A 14,093-nucleotide genomic window follows, 5' to 3' on the forward strand; every position below is an offset into this window, starting at 1 on the left:
TAAAAAGCAACTAGGAGTTAAAAGCCAGCATATAACACTACCTAATTTACCCAGCTCCCATCAAATCAAATACAATTAACTCAATTTGCATGGATGTTTGAACAATATATCTCACAGCACTTTTAACACCTGGACAGAAAACAACAATTGTGGGTGATGGAGTCTCATCCTGGATCATATGGAGGTGCTGCAGAAAATTAAAGGCGATCCACAAGTTATCTCTGGCAGACAATTAACACAAACCAGAAAGCAATTGTGTAGCTAATGATAGGTTTAAACAAGTCTTCCATTTTTTCTAACCTCATTTAAAGCTTTACAGGCTGGATCGACACTGCACAGCAATGCCAGTATATCAGAGTTGATCAATAAACACAAATGCTTTAAGGTCAGGAGTTTAGGTTTTTCTTGAATTTATACACCTGTTAAAGTTTTAGTCCCATTAGTTGCAAATAATTTGTTTCTTGCAGTCAATTGAAAAACAAAGTAAAAAAAAAAGTGTTTCATGTGTTTTTTTCTGCAACTTACACTTGAGTTGTTTGAGTTCTCCAATACAATGATACTTAAAAAACAAACTGAACAACAAAAAATGTTAGCATTTAAAAACAGATCAGCCTAAAACATCCAGATATTTTAAACAGCTGAGACCATTTAATGGCATTACATTGCTTAAACGACTCCATTTACTTTTTTTAGTTCATGAAAGTAACCTGTAAGTAAATCTGTGCGTTTGTCGCAAATATTTGGGGTCAGAACTTTTTTAAAAATTCTGAACTTAAAGAATTGTCTTGCTTGACTCAAGATAAACACAAACAAGAACAAAAAAAAAACTAAACATGGAAGAACAGCAGTACAAAAAATGTTCCATTATGCAATCAGACTGAAAGTGATCAGAATGTCACAAAGCAGATCAGCAGAGAAGTTTAAACGAAATAAACAGTCTGTGCAGAAGTTCTTGAACTTTTACCTTTAACAGAACTGAATGAAGTCTTAAGAACAGCTCATCTGTTAGTTCAACTTTATGACATTTTCCTGCTTCATCACATCTGATTCAGATATTTGCTCATCAATAATCAGCAGGATATTCTTACAGACACACAAGATGATTTTTAATGACTTATTGCATTAACAAACTTATTCACATGTGATTTTAATTTCATTTCTGATTTAAACACAAAATTGTGTGGTTTGTTTATATGGGCAGAATATCAACAAAGATTTGCACACAGGAAATGCAGCTTGTGTTACCAGATTGTTTGATTACCTCAAGCTTGTGCACTAATGCCTCCCATGACAGCTCCCACTGTGAAGAGGTTTCAGCATCAGCTTCCAGCAGACTGCTCTGCAGAATAAACTTAAGAATTACACAAATCAATGTCCACACTGCCCCCCTTCTTCCTTTGCTTTTGCAGAAAGTCTTCTGGTGCTGCACAGGGTTCTGTCCTAATTGCCTTTATTGGCTGAACCTCTGAAGGTGTGAACAGACAGGGGAAGATGGCAGAGGGGATTTCAGTGTGGCTGCAGTTCAGTCTGCCATTCTATCGGCGATCTCACAAAACCATGTATTTAAACTGAACAGTGCAGTGCAACACTCCCAAAGCTCTCCAAAGGGTTGCTGTTGCTCTGACTATCAGCAGTCCAGCAGACAGAGCAGGATCTGCTGTTCATTATCTGTTCTCACTCAGGGATCATTGGATGATGTTCAAAGCAGTTAGCACATTAGAACAACATGATTTCCTCAATACCGTGAGCACCCAGGAGGAAGTCTGCTCACCGCAGGAGTGTAATCATAGCATCTTATGACTCCCACATATAATATGGCAGATAATTAAACTAAAGAGCAGTCAGTAATGCTTAGGAGGGTTTCTAACTACTCAAATTAGTTTGCATGTATCTAAAAGGTGAGCACTGGATGAGTTCTCTCAATTCTGCAGAATAAAAGCTTCAGCAGTTCCATTATTTTCTTTAAAAGCATCTGGTGGACAATCTTGCATGTTAGTCAAAGACATTCAAAGCAGTGCAGACTCCATTAGGGCCACTTCTCCTGGATCCTTTTAGTGGTGGTTATGTGCAGGATGTCGAGGCACAGGTGAGGATAAGTGGGAACCTTTGAGTGACTGTCTTTGTTCCTTTTTTTAGTGATACAGTTCTGAGGTTTCCTCAAGTTATGACCTACAGCGTGTTGAGTGTGTCAGTTCCTCCACAGGTTCAAACATTCTCCACCAGATGAGAGAAATATGTTCTCTCTCACAGGGCGGCAAGAAAAAATGACACCATTCTGTTCTTGCAGTTTGTTCTTGACACATCGTCCTGGCTGAACCTTTCTCTGCTGTGGGCTCTGACAACCACTGTGCCATTAGTCAGAAATTTGAAGTGGGTGAGGTTAGTACTCTGATTCATGCAGCAGTATGAAGGGCCCTGTGATGACTTCCCAGGAGTTTGGCTTTTGGGTTTCTTGTAAAGTATAAAATGTGCTGGCCAGAGAAACTCAAATAAAAGGACAAATTTCCCTGTTCTTGCAGAATATGTGCAGACCTGAGGTCTAAGGCTGTTTCTTTACCAGAAAAGGTGGACTGCTCCTTCCAGGCAGGAGGCCAGACTTTGCCTCAAGCAGAAGAGTTAAACGACTTTAGTGTCTTTTTTTGAAAGTGATGGCAGAGCAAAACACAACACTGATAAATGGAGAGGAGTTTCATTTGCTGTTACGCAGGCCCTGCTCCTGTCTGCTGTGGTGGAGAAAAACCTGAACATTACAACCAACAGGTTCTATTTCAAATGAGCTCCCTTTCTAAAGCATGGCAGAGGTAAAATGATGGGGGAAGACACTTGTACTTTAACTCCTTTGCTGCTTAGTACCTTTATATATCAATGTTTATACAATATCTATAGATAGCATAGAAAGCAGAATCAAGAAATGACTTTAGGTCTGTTTCAAATGCAAAAATCTGTTGAGGAACCAGAGTAATTTTCTGCTCTGGTTTTTCTGCCACTGCATTTTCACTGCTGGAAACAAAACTAAATCAGACAAGCTGGTCAGATATCTGTCTTGAAATCAGCCCTGCTAGGGAGGCAGTACTTTTTGGACGGGACCTGAACTAAACATAGAGCTTCATGGTGGGAGGATGCTAAATATTTCTCACTGGTTGAATATCCTCAGTATTTTATTTCAGTCCTCCACTGCAGGAGTTCTGCATTTTTTGTTTGCAAACATAAAAATGAAGCCCTGTCACTCAAGATGAATATCACAGTGTTTTACAGAGTTTGCATTCAAACAGACTGATATGATTCGCCAACATTAGCAGAAATATTTAATTGTTAATGGATAAGCTTTTGCTTTTAGCATATTTCCAGAGACTAAACCTCTCTTCAAACCACGTCTAAGAGTTGTTAACTGACAAAAAACATATTTTTCAGTGTTTATGTTCTGAGATACAGACTAAAGCCCAGGACTGTTAATCATTCACCAATTTTAGATTGGACAGGAGCAGAGACCTTGTGGCAGCAGCTTACCAGGGTGTGGAGAGGAGAAACATCCAGCAGATCAGTGGGTGATTACTAATCGTCTCTGAGGTAAAGCTGAATAAAAGTTCAGCCAGCCCAAATTCCAATCTGTCTAAATGGAAACGTTATTGTTGTTAAATTCATTCAGAATCTATTTATGTCGTGTAGTGTCGCGCTATTTTAAATGTGTGACAGTTACAAAACATCTGCTTTAAACTGACATCTTTATCACACAAAAACAATCTACAGAGGCAAACAAATTGTATAAACTGACCAATGGCTCCACCTAGTGTTTTTTTTTTTTTTTTGCTGTGCTGAATGTAAAGCCTTCACATCTCCGGCCAGGAAGCTGCCTGCAAGAACATAATCATGCAAAATTCACGGAAGAAAAAAATCCCAAACGGAAATAACAATTGCACAATGCAGAACGAGATTTTTATAATTGTCAATTAGTATTAAAAACGACTCAAAGGTATATAGTTAATACTGCAGCAGCGAGGACCGGAAGTTCCACAGTTAAACTTAACCTAACTTTTTAAAAAGTCGTTTGATAAAAATGCCATAACAAGAAATTGAGCACAAACGATTAGATCAGTGAGTTTAAATCATTTTAAATTTTTAAATTAGGCTTGCTTTTAGAGCACAAAACCTGTTGCTTGTTTTCTGTAAAGGTTTCAAAATAAGATAGATAATAATTGTTCATGCAAAATAGATAATATTGGAAACAATTTAATTTTAAAAAATTAAATTAGAAAGGGATAACTTTAAAAGTACAATTAAAACCTTTCAAATTTGGACACGTAAAACCCCAAACAAAGTGGACCTTGCTAACTTCATATTTCCATTTTCACTTATATATATATTTTTATTTTTCAGCATATACTTTTCTTTATAAAAAATCAAATTTAATTCTAAATCATAACTTATTATTTTAGCAATATTTATTTTTCATTCTTAAAAAAACATTGTTTTAGAAGTATATTCAAACCAAACCTTTTATTTTGAAGTGGGCACATTCACCGGAAGTAAACACGTGCGTTTCCTGTTTTACGACGCTTTAAGGTTTCTATTTTGAACTTTTACCTCTTTAATGATATTTTTTGCTGTAGACAAATCGTTGTAGCGATGACCGCCATTATTCCTCGGATAGAGCAGCTTTCTGCCAGAGTTGTTCGGGTTTTAGGCTGCAACCCGGGTCCGATGACTCTCCAGGGAACCAACACCTACCTGGTCGGAACCGGGCAAAGGTGACTGCTGTCAACACGTCAATTCATGTTTTTGGTCCTTTATCGTTGTTTTATTTAGAAATAACCGTTATGAACTCTGAGGAACACCTACTGTTCGTATTTTATGCTACTTTCAAACCTTGTCAACCAAATTCAGCAGGAAAAAAATCCTAAATTTAAGCAATACTTGCTCAAAAATATAGAAAATGTGACAACGAGTGCATTATGAATTGTAAGTCTCTGTTGATTGTGTCGGCTTTTTTCCCCCTACGATACTCCTAAATCACATCCAGGGCATTAAAATTCCTGCAGAAGTCGTTTTCTAGGGAAATAGTTCTTCATAAAAGCAGCCGAGTGGTCCATGCTAGCTCTGGAGGATCAGGTAAGAAAATAGGACAAGTACTGATCATGCACTCCACAAATCTGACCTTCATGGAGCAGTGATACAAAGAAAACTGTTTGCCTACATTCAAAATGCTTTCTAATAGAAAACTAACCATCATGGTTAACCAGCATCCCCACAGTTAAACGGCAGCATCATTGTTTGGGCAAACTGGTCAGAAATGATGGGAGGATGAATGGAGCAAAATTCTAAGCAATCCTTGAAGATAATTTTGCATTAACTGTTTCTTTTATGTACGCAATATCTTGAGATGGCCTGTAACATTTTGGTATATCACTATTCACTAACAGTTATTTGCTGAACTTCAACTAAACAAAAAAACATTGAATTTCTTTCTGACTTTGGTTTCAGACGTGTGCTTATCGACACTGGAGAACCTGCTATTCCTGAATACATCAGCAACCTGAAAAATGCTTTGGGACAGTTCAGCACCAGCATCCAGGAGATCATCGTCACTCACTGGCATCACGACCACACCGGCGGAGTGGAAGACATCTGCAGAGATATAACCGGTTTGGTTTGTTTCTGTGGGTTCAAACAGGGCTGGGCTGTTTGATTCTGTTTTTAATCAGTGCGTATTCCTGCATGATTGCTTACTGAAGGGGATGAAATGAATGCAAACAGCTTTTCTATCCTGCAGGATCTGACGTTCGGGTCAGCAAACTCCCACGTGCCACCCGGGTCACAGAAATGGCTGGAAGCAAGTCGTATTCTTACCTAAAAGACGGAGATATTATCCAGACTGAAGGAGCCACTCTCAAGTCAGTTCACATCTTCCACTGGGAATTAGCATATTGAGTAAACTAAAAAATAAGTTACAACTTCTAAGGTGAAACATGTTTGAATGGGAGGTCAGTTATATCTGAGCCAAATTTCCACATTTCAGAGTGCTTTTCACCCCAGGCCACACTGACGACCACATGGCCCTGCTGCTGGAGGAGGAGCAGGCCATCTTCTCCGGAGACTGCATCCTGGGCGAGGGCACGGCCGTGTTCGAGGATCTCTACGACTACATGAAGTCTCTGAAGATCCTGCTGGACACACAGGCTGACCTCATTTACCCCGGTGAGTACAAAATTAGCTTTGGCAACATGTTTGTACACATTACCCCAGAAAGTTATTCTTTGGACACGTTGCAGTGTGATGTCGCAGATGCTAGAGCCCGCCCCCCCATCTCCCTGCTGGAGGGCAAAAAGCTGCTCACCGACGATGACAAGCATTGGTTTTAGCTGTCAAGTTGTCAACATAACGTGTTAAATCTTAAATGTATGTGTGCTATGTAAAAGAAAAAAAGGGACACAGTGCTTTCCTACTAATTGTCAACATAACAACAAATAGATAACAAGATCAGGAAGAAGTTTTAATCAAAAATATAGCAAGGGAGAGAGAAGCAGGTCAGGTTTGGGGTCTGTGTGTAGCATAGCCGACACAGAGAGCAAGGAAAAAATAATATGAGTGGTTTTCAGTTGTTCTTCAACAACCTTTCAGATGTTTTCCCTTTGTTGTGGCACACTGCACTACATTAATAATACCCACATCTCCAGGCTTCATTTAGTTAACGAAATTGTTCGACCTCGGGTGTGCGGCTATAGATGGCAAGTAAAAGAAAAAGTATTTTTGCCCCCCAGCGCTGTGTGCATGCCTGAAACCTCCAGATGTAAACAATAACATGGAACATGTCTACACTAAAATGCTGAGAGACAAGAACACCACGTTTTTCACTACACTGCTGCGTGGTGACAGTGTAGATAGCACTGTTTTCCTGGTGTTCCTATGCAGGACACGGACCTGTGGTTCAGGATGCTGGCGCTATGATCAAACACTACATCACCCACCGAGACCAAAGAGAACAACAGATCCTGAAAGCTGTTCAGGATGGAGCAGGAAAGCCTTTTTCTTCAATGGAGCTTGTAAAACTCGTCTATAAGGTCAGGAAGAATACTCGGTCTCTTTGAAGCTTTTTATTTTAAGCTCTTGAATCACACAGGTGTGAGTGGTTCTACACTAACCATAAATAAACACACATAGTCTGCTTTTCTAAGTTAGATTTGTCTATTAAAAACACAACAGTTTTACAGAACCACAGTATGTACAGAAATATTTAAAAGCAAAAAAGTGTGATCCAATTGTTTTTATGACAAACTTTAAAATGAAAATGACCTACTCCTCCCTGAATATTTCAGCTTATTACAGGTATCATATTCCTACCATGTATGTATTATTAACTTTGATAAACAGACTTTCAGACTCAATTCAGAAAAGGCTTTCAAGTTAATGTGCATTATTTATTAAAAGCACACAGTATCCTCCTTTTAATTTTCACACTGTCTGTATTTTACAAAGTTGGAAATATTTTCTGATGAATTTGTCTGTATTGTTGGTGAAGGTTTTCCGAACATGAATGGCCAAACCGTCATGGCTATTTAACCTTACATTTAACCTTTGTGCCTGTTTTTCTCCAGGACACCCCTGAAAACCTGCACCAAGCAGCTAATGTCAACCTGGTTCATCACCTCACGAAACTGGAGAAGGAAGGCAAGATCACTTTAGGTATTTTATCACTTCCTCTGCTGCAATAGCTAATGCAACAATCCATAAACCACTTCAGTTCTCATTCTGGTCTAATGCAAACATGCATCTCCCCCAGTGGATCACTCTTCTACGAGCAGCAAGTGGAGAAGTAATCTTTGATGTCCAGCCAAACTTAGATGAAATAATATAAATGCAACGTTCAACCTGAGTGATGAAAATCCATCCAGACGACATGGGAATCCTTTTTAAAACCAAGTGATCACATTACACAGTGATGGGTGTTGCTGAAAGGAACACCTGCTGAATGGAAAGTATTGCATGTTTTTTTTTAAACATGTTGCTTTACATGTTTTTTAAAGGGGTAAATGTCTTGTATGGACCATGTTGTTGCTTGCATCACAGATTTAAAATGAATCAAAAGGTCATTTACAGCCTTGACTTAGACATCTCCTACAGAGTGAGCTCCTGTCTGTTTGAATTCTTCTGCTTCTTAAAAATTAGGTTTATCATACATATTTTCTACAGTTTTTCTGCCCAACCGAAAATTTGATTTACTCTTAACTGCTTATCATTTATCTTTATGCCTTCATACAGGTGGATTTTTTTTATAACTGTGGTTATCATTTTTTAAATTACCAATTTCTCTCCGTAACTTGGTAGATTTTGTCCCCTTAACATTTGTTCTTGGACTGTAATGTGACGTCTGTATGAAAGTAGGTGAACACGGATCCAGGTTATCACTAGGTGGCAGCATCTGTTCAGTAACCTGATCTGTCAATTGTTATGAAAAAGTAAAATAAGAATCCAGTAATATGAAGTAAAAAGGTTCTATTTTTCTTGATGAGGTTGTAAATAAATAAGATTCACATTGAGACTTATTGTCTGTCTTTTATGCATATGTTATGTGAGTTGTTCTATTTTTCATTGTTAAACTAATGTTTAATTTAATTTTAATAAAATATGACATTTGGAATTTGAACAGCTGAACATGATTCCAACTAAATCATTATGGAGAACCACTATAGAGTTCCCTCATTGGTTCTGCTGGGTGACCTCTTGAACTCTGGATCTCATCTGTTTCTGTATTGACTCACGGTGCTGATGCAGTCTGACTACATGGGGACTTTCTTTGTGTCAGTGCTGCTGTTTTGAACACAAACCTTTTTAGTATTTGACTGGTGATTTTACTTACAGTTAGCAAATGTCATTATGAAAGACTTTAATGACAGAAACATGGAGAACACAGAAAGGTTGACGAGAAGAAAAAAAACTCAATGTGCTGCATTTGGATACCAGGTTACAGAATTTAATGGTTGGTTGGTTCCAACTTTCACAGTCCCACTTTCAGGGAACTTGTTGAGAGATTCCCTGAAAGCTAATTGAAGATTAAAACATGACATCGCCTAATGGTTTCCTGATAATTACTCTATTATGGAAACTTTCCAACAATATTCTGTGAAGATTTCAAGAGAGGTAAATGCAACTTCTGCCACAAGATCTTTGAAGAAACTTCAGGCCACATTTACTAAAAATGTTCTTGTCAAGATTAGATCTTTAAGAACTTTTCCATGAGCATATATACAAGATCAGTTATACCAATCGTAACTTGACCTTCTGGGAACCTTAAAGGAATGCTCTCAAAACTACCTTTAACATATGTACCGTAGTTTGAATTTGTAGGGACCTCCAGGGAACTTTTTCTGAAATTTGGTTGCAACAATATTGGTGTTGGCTTTGAAGATCATAGAATGGTCCTTAAATGTCTGCAAAATGTTTGTTCATCCTTCACAGCTTGACCTTTAGAAAACATGCAGGACTGTTCCAACATACATCTGAACCTTTAGGGTACCTTCCTCCAACAACGGTTTCCTAAAAGTTTCCTTAAGTTTGATTGTCTTGAAGGAAACTGAGTGAATGTTCCCTGAAGATTGTTTGACCTTAAGGCGACGTTCAGTGTCAGTTATCACATTCAAAGTGTTTTGTTTTCCTGAAGGTTGACTGCCACTTTTCAGAGTGACTTTTAGGGAAGTTGAGAGGTTCCTTAAAAGCTTGTAAGTTGGTTGCGACAATTATAGGGTAGGCTGGTTTCCACTTTGAGTTTGACTTTAGATAAATCTTAATTAAATGTTTCTCAAAGCTTACAAAGATGTAGGTTGTCACATACATGGTGTGACCTTCTGGGTACCTTTCCTAAGTTATGTTTTCCTTAAGTTTGGCTGCAACTTAGTTATAACAATAAACTTTCTTGATTTAACAATATGATGCTCCTGTATTTATTTCCCAACTATGGCAGATAAACACCTCGGTACTGTTGCAGCTTCTTAGTGTGACTTTTAAGGGATTTGAAGAAGCATTCCCTATAGGTTCCCTGTAAGTAGGTTGCTTTATAACAGTTCCAGAATCTGCAGGAGTTGTTCCTAGAAGGTCCCTGAAGGGTTTGTGAAGAAAGTTCTCATTTTGTTGCTAAAAATTGACTAAAATATTTTAGACCAAATATGCCCCAAAATTTAGGAAACTGTCTGCCTCTTATTAAGATAAAGGAAATGCCACTTTGTTCAATTAAAATTAGCAGATATAAAACATTTTCCAACAAAATTATTTTATGTTGGAAAAGCAAAATGGCCCCCAAGTACTTTCAACTTTGGGATTGTGGCAAAACGTTGGTCCACCCCCACCCTCATGCTTAACTGGATATTCAGTATAACGTTCTGAATATTATTTACTGTATTATTTAGAAGATTTGTTGTAATCCCCCAGTTTGAACTTCAGGAAACTTGAGGGAATGTCCTTAAAGGTCTCTTGTAAGGTTATATCAGTCATAAAGGAATTATAATATAATCCTTAAAACGTTCCCTGAAGACTGATTTTAGCTTTGACTTTGGTTTTCAGGAAATGCTCTTAAATGGGTTGTTTTATGTTATCTCCAACGTTCAGAATTAGAATATAAATTAAAACTTTTGTAAGCCAATGTAAATGACATAATATTCAAAACAGCAAATGTTCTCATCCGTTTTTTCCCCCCGCAGCGAGTAGCTTATTCATTTACAGCCACAGAGACTTGCTTTCTCAGGTTCAGTTTTAAACTTTAGATGCGAAGAAGCGGTGAGGAGCTGAGTTGGTGGCGTTACGAGAAGAGAGGAGGTGGAGGTGTAGCAGCCAGGAGGAAGAGGAGGAGGAGGAGGAGGAGGGGGTCTACTAGTAAAGATAAACAGCCGAGGAGCCTCTGAGCCAGATGAACATGGCGGCTCCGGCTCTGGACGCTCCTGCCGCTCCGTCCCGCTGACCCTCACAGCACCGACGAAGTCCCCGCTCAACAGCCGCCCATGGCACCTCAACTCCCAGGTAAGTCTCTGCTCGACCCCCCCTCTGCTCCTCCAGTCCCACCCCCTCGGTAATTTCCAGCACCAACAGTGGTGGAGGGGCTTGTGCAAAGTGTCTGTCAGTTAACATCAAGGTTAACCTACTTTAGGCTGAATTTATTTTGTGCTGTCTACGGCGCGACAGTAAGGATATGACATTTATGGTGGGATAATAAAGATTTAACATGGGAATAAAAGCAGCCTTCGGGAAATAACGTTTCTGACCGAGAGAAGCGGCAGCTGCGGGGTTTTATTTATAAGCGTCGCTCTTTTCGTTTAATTATTTCAAGTTGGATTTAATCTCTAACAAATGTAACTTGTTTGAGTTCAACATGGATGAAATATGACTGAGATGAAGACACTCATGTTTACACTTGACATCTCAAGTTATTCCGTGACAGGTTCGTTTATCTAGGACTTCCTCAAACATCTCAACCGTCAATTCAAATCAACGTAACTCACGACTTCCGGTTTAAGGTTTCAAAATAAAACGCGAAATAGTTCTGATTCCTGAAATTGAGTTATTTTTACGGTTTCACTTATTTTGGCGTGACCAGAAATTTATTTATTCATTTATTTTTTTTTATCAGTAATTAGATTCAATTAATTAATTTAATTTATTATAGACATATTATTCAGACATTGATCTATTGAGGCTCTTCTTGCATGAGTAGCTGCATCTGTGAGACTTGGCACAACAGTGCCACAGATGATCAGCCCTGGTTTTGTCTGGGATCTCTCCTCTTCCTCTTGGCAAAAAAAAAAATCATAGATTCAGTATGGTGTTAAGGTTGAGGCAAGTTTTTCACATTTCCCAAAAACCATGTTGATTTTCACGACTTCTGGAAAAACATTTGGCAGCGTGACAAGTATAAAAAGTGGAACTTTTTGGGCATAGAATTAAAACTAAATTTGTAAAAACAACATCATAGCAAATATGGCGGTAGTCTGCGTCCTATTTGCTTCTCCAGGGCCTGTATATAATTTATAAAACCATAAATTCTGCTGTCTATACCAGGATATCTTGAAAGAGAAAGTCTAGACATAAATTTGTCTTGCTTAGCCCTACCGAACAATTCTCCAAAGGTCACCAGCAGGTTCACATCTGCATAGCTCAAAGTAATAAAGTACATAAATAAAGTAAAATAAAACTAACTGAAGATTTTGGAGAGGCTTAGTCAAAGTCCAGACTTAAATTTAGCTTAAATGCTCTTTAACAAATTCAGCATTTTTAAGGATAATTTTCATAAATACTTGTACTTTTTTATGCAACAAGCATCTTAATATTATCACTTAATATGCACTTATTTTGAAAGTACATTTCCGGTGTTTCTCTAAACAAGAAAGTGATTCGTATAGAGATTTGTTAGGAAGTTGCTAGAAAGCATTAATATGAAATACAATGAAGGGTCAGGTATTTTGTTATTTTACTTTATATGTTATTTTCTTATCAATAATTTATGTAAATCAATAAAACGCTGTGCAGATGTTGAAGGAATCTCTGGACTGCTGACCCAATATGTTTATTTTAATACAACCAATAAAGACTTCATCCTCTTTTAACAGGAGGTGACAGGTTTCTGCACAGGTCTTCTGGTGTTGCTGAGAAGTCCCATGCACTCTGTTCAGAATTCACAATCCAACACGGATGTCATGTCTAAAAAACACATTTTTTTATTGATATATGACTGCATGTTTTGCATTCTTTGTGGTGGCTGGTTAAAGCTCTTCGAAGGCAATTGACATACCAAAACATAAATCATTTGCACCGCAGAAAGTATTTTCCCGTATTTTCCCAGTGACATTCTTCCTCTCAGAATCCCATCTATCACATTGTGCTTGAATGCATTCTTGAATCATGGCATCTGATGAGGATCGTGTCACCAGCCAAACGTGTTATTCGGGTTATTACACACTAGAAATTAAGTGCAGGTCCTGACTTATTGTTTAACTCTGCAGTTTTGCTCTGTCAGCGCAGCGGAGGAATAAGAATGTGCCTGTGTTTGCTGTTGCGCTGGTATGTTCATGTAAGAAACCTGTCAGTTTGCCTACGTGACAGGTGCCATCTGACTCCTCTGGCTCGTCTGGTTGTGTTATCTTTGAGGGCTGGACTCTTGATTTAGTTTTTTAGACTCTTTTTAAGGCCTGTTTGCTCTTCCCTGCACCCAAAGGTGAACTTTGTAATGGATTACAACATGTATAGCAGGTTTCCAGAGCCTCTTGGCGTCTAGCCTCCTGCCTTGGAGGATACCTGATTCTTCAGATGCTTTGTTTCCTTGTTAGGAATTTGGAGCAAGTGTGAACTTTGACTGTTCCACAACATGAAAAAAAAAGTCTTCCACAGTTTATTGTTGTTCAGGGATCCACCTGGATGTGACATAATTGTGTTTTCCAAATGCCTTTGGTATAATTAACCTTACGTTCACTACCAGGGTAGTAATTTCACCCTTGAAGCATGTGGTTTAGAAAAATGTTTGTCTATTCTAAAACCAACCTGTAGTCCTGCTGGAAGAGTGAAGGAATATACGCCAGATCAAGATCTTAACTTCAGGTTGGCAGTTTGCCCAGGGAGGGATCCTTAGTGGCTTGAATTGACTGAACCACGTGAGAGATCAAGTGACGTCCTGACCAATGACAGACAGAGGAGGAGGAGGAGGAAGGGCTGAGGACTGGCTGCCAGTACAAACAGCATCATGGGAGACAGTGAAGCTATAAAACAATATGGCTAATGTCTCACTGAGCCCTGTTCAGTTCATCATTTTAAAATTGAAGAAAGTATGGCACAACTACATGCCTACTGGGGATAAGACAGGGTCTCATCCCAATGGTGATGCATGGTGGTGGCAGCATCATGGCGTTGGGGTGTTTTTGTTCAGCAGGAACAGGAGAGTCAAGAGCTTATGGGAAAATCGAGTGAGCTAAATTCAAGCTATTTTCCAAAGATGAATGGACACAATTTCAGCATTAAAGACGTTTACTTGGAGTTCCAGAGAAAGGTACACCCCACTTTTCAGATTTTTATTTGTGAAAAGGCTGAAAATTAAAGATACTTTGTTTTGGTCTATCACATGAAGT

At 38.6% G+C, this 14,093-nt stretch overlaps 2 protein-coding genes across 7 annotated transcripts in view; both read left to right on the plus strand.

The window, feature by feature from the left end:
• The first annotated feature begins 4,519 nt into the window (after positions 1-4,519).
• On the plus strand, positions 4,520-8,533 carry lactb2 (lactamase, beta 2). Its single transcript, XM_007551982.2, has 7 exons — positions 4,520-4,745; positions 5,479-5,639; positions 5,768-5,888; positions 6,014-6,192; positions 6,907-7,055; positions 7,590-7,677; positions 7,775-8,533. The coding sequence occupies exons 1-7, from the start codon at positions 4,624-4,626 to the stop codon at positions 7,816-7,818; spliced, it is 864 nt and encodes a 287-aa protein (XP_007552044.1). The 5' UTR covers positions 4,520-4,623; the 3' UTR covers positions 7,819-8,533.
• Positions 8,534-10,810: 2,277 nt separating this feature from the next.
• Positions 10,811-14,093, plus strand: part of LOC103137957 (nuclear receptor coactivator 2-like) — a 50,176-nt gene continuing 46,893 nt past the window's right edge. For 3 of the 6 annotated variants that reach the window (XM_016671511.1, XM_016671516.1, XM_016671513.1), the window contains exon 1: positions 10,812-11,001. The gene's annotated coding sequence lies outside the window, so the exon portion shown is untranslated. Of the gene's footprint in view, positions 11,002-14,093 lie in introns of all 6 variants that reach the window. The other 3 variants (XM_016671514.1, XM_016671515.1, XM_007551984.2) reach the window with 2 other exon arrangements.

The sequence above is a fragment of the Poecilia formosa genome, unplaced genomic scaffold (genome assembly GCF_000485575.1).
Source record: "Poecilia formosa unplaced genomic scaffold, Poecilia_formosa-5.1.2 Scaffold45, whole genome shotgun sequence".
In the NCBI taxonomy this organism is placed as follows: domain Eukaryota; kingdom Metazoa; phylum Chordata; class Actinopteri; order Cyprinodontiformes; family Poeciliidae; genus Poecilia; species Poecilia formosa.